The sequence below is a fragment of the Ostrea edulis genome, chromosome 7, assembly GCF_947568905.1.
Source record: "Ostrea edulis chromosome 7, xbOstEdul1.1, whole genome shotgun sequence".
Taxonomy (NCBI): Eukaryota; Metazoa; Mollusca; class Bivalvia; order Ostreida; family Ostreidae; genus Ostrea; species Ostrea edulis.
The window spans coordinates 22,791,246-22,798,548 of record NC_079170.1 but is presented as its reverse complement, the minus strand read 5'-3'; the positions used below and the strand labels follow the sequence as shown (position 1 = coordinate 22,798,548).

At 36.5% G+C, this 7,303-nt stretch overlaps 1 protein-coding gene across 1 annotated transcript; it reads right to left on the bottom strand.

Annotated features, from left to right (window-relative positions):
- Positions 1 to 3,378: 3,378 nt before the first annotated feature.
- Positions 3,379 to 7,303, bottom strand: LOC125654833 (uncharacterized). The gene is made up of 2 exons (XM_056145611.1): positions 6,620 to 7,303; positions 3,379 to 4,038 (listed from the first exon to the last, which is right to left on the bottom strand). The coding sequence occupies exons 1-2, from the start codon at positions 7,203 to 7,205 to the stop codon at positions 3,449 to 3,451; spliced, it is 1,176 nt and encodes a 391-aa protein (XP_056001586.1). The 5' UTR covers positions 7,206 to 7,303; the 3' UTR covers positions 3,379 to 3,448.

Genomic DNA, 7,303 nt, shown 5'->3' with positions numbered 1-7,303 from the left:
CTAACGTAGGGTGCATATATTTCACTATTTCAGTGCAGACTTGTCTCATTATCATGTACTCAGCATTATCATATACGCAATGTGGTTATTTGACATCCTGAAGATTTATTTAAAAAAAAATTTAAAAAAAAAAAAGATAGATTTATCAAAAATAGGGGGCATTTTCATTGTACGAGCCATTAAGCTCCACTCTAACCCCAGGACCCCCGATTTTTACAATTCGATAGTTGTTTTTCTTTCTTTTAACTCTACCGTTTACTTATATTGGTGTTTGATGTCCATAAGTCAAACGAAATTTAAAATAAATACATGTAACACATTTTAAATCTATGGATAAGCATCAGAACCTCTTACCCTGATCCTGAACTGTACAACTGTATAGAGGCATCCGTGCTCATTAGGACTATGCATAAACCTTGTCTAATGATCTCTTGGAGTAAAGTAGATCTTTTAAAAATTGCGTAAAAAGTTTTTGAAATTCATATTTTTTGTTCATCTTAGCCCAATGATTCTACATGTCAATAAACAGTTGTTCTGCAGTATTTGAGCAGAAGTAAACAATGTTCAAAAGTTAAAACACGACTAACGACAACGGACAAAGCTCTATAGGAACAAACTTATACACTGTACTGCCCGAACCAATACGATTATAACGGCAACGGAAAAAGCTATATAGGAACAAACTAACACATCCTATAGCAAACTTATACATTGTACTGCCCGAACCAATACGATTATAATTGTTAAGAAACAAAGTACTTTAAATTTACATCATGTATGATTCCAATGGCGTTATTTGTGATCCCTAACCAGAAATTCTAGGCGCCCTCGGGTGATAACCCTACTCAGACCTGATAATTTGTGATGTCTCCCTGCTAAACAGTCCATAATTGTATAATATTGGAAGATGAACGCCATACATACTCATTATTATCATCTTCTCTGGTTAATAACTGTTCAACATTAACTGATATTGTATATATGGTTTACTGATATGGATTGAATATTACACTCATTTGGTGTATGTACTTAAATATGATTATAACTTTTACATACATAATTACTAATTCTAACCATTCACATGAGTAGATTGAATAACCAATCAACCGTGGAAAATGAAATCACAACACTGCTTGAAGTAGTGATATGAAAATTTTCATAACTGCATTATTTGTAACTTTATTTCATCTGAAACTAAGTTTATTTTTAACAAGAACTAACCAGAGCAGGCTTATAAGCAATATCGACAGGGGATGCTTACTCCTCCAAGGCACCTGATCCCACCTCTGGTATGTTCTGGGGTCAATGTTTGCCCAACTCTCTATTTTGTATTACTTATAGGAGTTATGAGACTGGTCACCTTTCATCGTACTTTTTAAAGTCCTGTTTTATATCCCGGAATCGAACACCGTCTATGTGCCTGTCTGTCGCAAAAAATTTAACCTTCGACATATCTTTTACATCTTAAGACGTAGACCTTTCATATTTGGTATGTGTATTCCTTGTGGCAAGGCCATTCCATTTTGGACCTGGTGACCTTAACATTAACCTTTGACCTATTTTTAGAAACTTCGAATACAAGCCATATCTTTCAAATAACGCAGTATTAAGTCTTCCCCGGAAGACATGTGTCGCCTGCTAGTTCATTCTATATGTAATATATCACGTATAATGTTGAAAAAGTAAATTATTCAAATGGTTTTTTTTTTTTCAGTTTAATACTCCTTTTAAAGGTTTTGAGAATTACTAAACATTCTTTAACGATAACTTAATTGAAATTGAAAGATGAGACATTATGCAATGGAATGTGTGGGAGAATCTGTTTGAAATTAAGACATTTATTAAATGTAGACTGAATGAAAACATATGTTTGAAAATATGTATCAACCTGTTACTGTGCTCTTCAAGACAATGGTAATAACCATAAGTAATTATCTGTTGGGTTTACTGCTTAGTCTTGTTGTCTTTTTATATATCCAATTTACTGTTTCTCAAGAAAAATCATAATTAGTGCTGTTCTGAAATCACATATACTGTCCTTCAGTATGGGAATTACAAATACTGTCCTTTTGTACATAAAAATACTGTCCTTCAGTTAATCATAAAATAAAATCTTCAGTAAAAAAAATTTTTGCTGTAAAAAAATTCTAAGTCCCGGCAAACAGGAAGTTGATAAGCGACAGATTCGAAAATGTCTTACACAATACAGTTGGCCACACTGATGCTCTGTGCCAAATATCAGGGAGTTGCCCCATGTGGTTCTTGAGAAAACTGTGACAGAAATTTTTTGTGACGACGACGCCAGACGACGACGCAGGACGACGCAAGACGACGGATAGTGATCCCTATATGTCGCCACTGCGTGTAACGCAGGCGACACAATAAAAGGTACTGTTTTTATATTCAACATGTGCAGTTTTTGTGAGAAGACCTATCCTACGATACCAGATTTGTTGACCTTGTAACCTTGACCATTGACTTAAATTTTGGAAATTTTCAAAACTTTAACTTTGATCATATCCTTTACAAGAGGTACAGTTTTCATATTTGGCATGTGTATTCCTTGCGGCAAAACCATTCCATTGGTATCAAAACCTTTGACCTGGTGACCTTTGACCTACTTTTTAGAACATTCTAATATAAGCCATATCTTTTTGAACTTGCATTTAATCTGTAATCCGATATTTATCTATACACTGTAGTTATTTTTTAACATCATTTTTAATTTTGTATGCCGTTTTCTATGTCATTACTTTTTTTTTTAGTTTGTTTTTATTGTTTTACATGTAAAGCGCTATAGGGTAATTGTCTTCATTATATAAGGCGCTTTATAAATGTATAATATTGATAATAATCTTTCAACTCGTACAAGGTACTGTTTTATATTAAACATGTGCATTGTTTATTAGAAAACTTTTCCAACAATACTAGATATGTTGACCTTGACATTTACCACTGACCTAGTTTTTGGAATTTTTCAAAAAACAACTTTAACCTTGGTTATATCTTGTACAACATAAGAAGTGCAGCTTTCATATTTGGCATGTGCAATTCTTGTGGCAAAACCTTTCCATTGGTACCAAAGTCTTTGGCCTGGTGACATTTACATTGACCTTTAACCTACTTTTAAAAATTTCTAATATAAGCCATATCTTTTAAACTGTAAGGCACTGCTTTCATATTAACACGTGCATTTTTTATGAGAAGACCTTTCCATTGGTACCAAATTTGTTGACCTTGTGACATTGAATTGACCTCTGACCACTTTGAAAATTATTCACTAAAATGTTTGTTTCACAAACACATCTTGTATTTAGAAGAGAATAAGCGATGACGTTATGCACTTTATTACATGTATACATGACAGTAATACCCCCATCTATGTATAAGATATTGTACATGTATGTCTTACATAAACGGTAAAATCCCGCTCACATATCCCGCGCAGTTAAAACATGTTTCGTTCACAGATGTAGTTCAGGATGTTGGAACAAGTGTTATCGTTCCATCCATCAAAACTAAGGTCAAGGCAATCCTCGTTTCCGTTTCCATTGCTCGGGTTTCCCGCCCTCCAGTTCGTAAAATTGAAAACTTCATCCGTTATCCACATCCAGTTGCTTTCTTGTAGGAAATCGTGTCCACCGATCCACGTATAGCCATGCGACATGTCTACCAAAGCTTTCTTCTCGCGTTTAGCATAATCTAGTATGAATTGTTCCTCCTCTGTAGAATGGACAGTCGCAAGATGGCCGCCAAGTCGTTCACATGCTACTTCCGAGTCCTGCCATGACTTTGGGACAACACCGAAATAGTAACAAGAACCTGAAAACATGGTCCATCCATCAGGGCAACGAGACCCAGGGGACGTAGCGCATCCACAGGACGACTTCACCTGGGCGGTTAATAGTGTGAGCATTTCTCGTAATTGTGAAACTTCCGCAAGAATTTCGTTTCCGTCCCCTGGGTTGATAAGGAAACCACCGGAAAATCCATCAAATGTAAAAAGCAAAGTCAAAATTATTCTAAATGACATTTTTAATTAATCAACACTATCCCTAGTCAACCAAATGAAAAGTATGTGCCTTAAAATTTGAATTCTTGAATTTAAATAGTACATGGGAAACACAAAGTGCTTATCAACCTAGTTATTTGCTATGATTAACCCGAAATCTTGGGGTTTTTTACATGCATATTTATAAACATATTCAAATGAAATGCTTTTAAAATGGACAAACCGCTAGTGACACTGAACCGTCATCTTGTAAGCATGCTTCTTATTACAAATACGTGCCCGAGTTGCTAATGTGGAAATACCTTTCCTGCATTACCTGTAGCGGTGAGTGGAGCAAATATTTATATCAAACTCATACACAATGAATAAAACCCTTTACGACAATTTTACCCCTATCTATTCTGAACATTCTTCGCATGTGTGCTTAGATATACCAGTATGTCCTATCTATCATCTAGAATAGAATAATACTAGGGTGAGGACTACACGTCGCGACAAATCAACCCAATATGCAGGTTACAAGCATGAAGAATAAACTATTTATAAGCTGCATCGTCAAAATACCCGGTATACATTTGGGTTGTTCTTTGGCATGGCCGTTCGACAGGGGATGGTTACTCTTCCGAGGCACCTGATCCCTTCTCTGGTATATTCAGGGGTATGTGTTAGCCCAACTTTCTATTTTGTATTCCTTATAGATCACTGTTCATTATATTCTATGGAGGGTAATCGTGTTCAAAAATCCAAGCATGTAAACTTGTTAATCCAAACTTGCAACCGTGTTAATTTGTCAGTTTCAGCTGTGTATGTTTGTAACTAAGGGGGTGCAAGTTATGTTTCTCAGAAATGTATACCTCGGTGTTGTACTCTTCATTTGTGTAATCGTTTGATTTCTTATCTTACATCCCGTGGGGATCCAGGTTAGAATAGGTATTCAGTACTCCCTGGCTTGTCGTAAGAGGCGACTAAATGGGGCGGTCCTTCGGATGAGACCACAAAAAACCGAGGTTCCGTGTTACAGCAGGTGTGGCACGATAAAGATCCCTCCATGCTCAAAGGCCATAAGCGCCGAGCATAGGCCTAAATTTTGTAGCCCTTCACCGCCAGTGGTGACGTCTCCATATGAGTGAAATATTCTCGAGAGGGACGTTAAACAACAATTAATCAATCTTATCTTATATTTCTCTTTATAAAAATCTATCATTGTTTCCTAAGTTATACGCGGTCATCCCTACAGTATTTCCTTTTGTAGACTTAGTATTTACATAGCTGTACCTTACAACCATTACTTCATGAAAAATCGGCGACATTTCTCCCAGACATACGTCTTTGCTCATGTTTTAACCATAACATATTATTTTTCTGGTTGGTGCATTTGTTTTGGAAAAATATCAGATGTCACTCCTTTCATCAGAAGTATCTCAATGAAATGTCAGTGACTTCACAGAAATTATGCCTGGGAGACGTGTCGCGGATCGCTGATTCCAACAAAGGACTGTGTGGGAGAAATGCCGACGACTACCTCTGACTTACTAGACATAGCATTGTAGAAATGAAACTGGATGCCACAGCAGAGTTAAACAAAAGTACTGAGGAAGAGAAGTCGTTTAGTGCCGGTGATTTTACTAATAGCAGTGAATCAAAAGAAGTTTTATCCAATGTTTTATCTCCTACAAATTGCTGCATGACAAAAGCACAGTCCCAGTTAAAGTATCCCAAAGATATTTCGCACAGATTGCTCTTTTTGCAAATATTTCTCGTGACGTCATTTTCGGCTCAAATGTTTAAGAATATAAACTCAATATCATATAGGGCTATTGAATTTACTTTAGTGAATATTGACCGAGTTGGGTTTGAAAAATTCACTAACTTGTATATTATATATGAGCGACTTTTCACTCCCACTGAGTGCCAAAATTCACCATATAAGTTCAATAACTCCTTTATTCTATAGCTAAACTATATGTCAATTGTTTTATGCTGATAATTCATTCATTTTCTTGTCAAGTCAGACACTGAAGTAGTATTGGCCCCGATATGAATACTTGCAATATCACAGTCACGTGCGTTTTCAATATTCATCCAATACAATGAAGCGGACAGTACATGAGGGAACTTATACTTTTCTACAGGACCTGGTTACGAAAATGTTTTAAAATTAGGATAAGAAAGTAAACACACTTTCTATAAAATGTTCAATTCACAGACCATAAAATTAACGTACATCTACAAATAGCAATGAAGGATTGTACACATATACAAAGTCTGCCCAATATGTCATACAGCAGGGGAAGCGTTGACTAATATTCTGTGACACACAGACAGAAAGTACAAAACAGTGTCTCCTGGAAGAGGGAAGATAAAAATAGTAAGATTCCGTACGCCCATCTACTACCAAAAATAGGCAACATTATTCTACCACTATTAATAATTTCACTTTAATTTGCATTACAAATCACACTTTATTAAAAGAAAATGCTTAGGGGCTCTTGAACAATCGTCAAATTTGATAGACAAATATTTCGTTTTTAAAAGTAAATGTGAATCGATATAATGCACACCGAGAGCAGCGAAACTCTTTTTCACGAAATGTCAAATTATATTAAAATGGGTTCCGTTCACAGACATAGTTCAGTCTATTGGAGCACTTATTATCATTCCAACCGTCTCCACTGACGTCAAGGCAATCTTCATTGAGGGCGGCTCCTCCATTGTTCGGGTTTCCCGCCCTCCAGTTCGTAAAATTGAAAACTTCATCCGTTATCCACATCCAGTTGCTTTCTTGTAGGAAATCATGTCCACCGATCCACGTGTAGCCATGCGACATGTCTACCAAAGCTTTCCTTTCACGTTTAACATAATCTAGTATGAATTGTTCCTCCTCTGTAGAATGGACAGTTGCAAGATGGCCGCCAAGTCGTTCACATGCTACTTCCGAGTCCTGCCATGACTTTGGGACAACACCGAAATAGTAACAAGAACCTGAAAACATGGTCCATCCATCAGGGCAACGAGACCCAGGGGACGTAGCGCATCCACAGGACGACTTCACCTGGGTAGTCAGCTTAGCAATTTCTTCCCGTAATAGTGCTACCTCCGACATAATTTCATTTGCATCCCCTTCGTTGATTAAGAAAGCATGCGAAAATCCATTAATTATAATAAGTGAAGCCAACACGAGAGAGAACGACATGTTTACAAAATATGCAATCTTATGATTGAGGTTCAAATAGCTGTGTTGCTTATTTGACTGACGCCTTGCATATCTACGTCGCCACTGACTCTTATCAG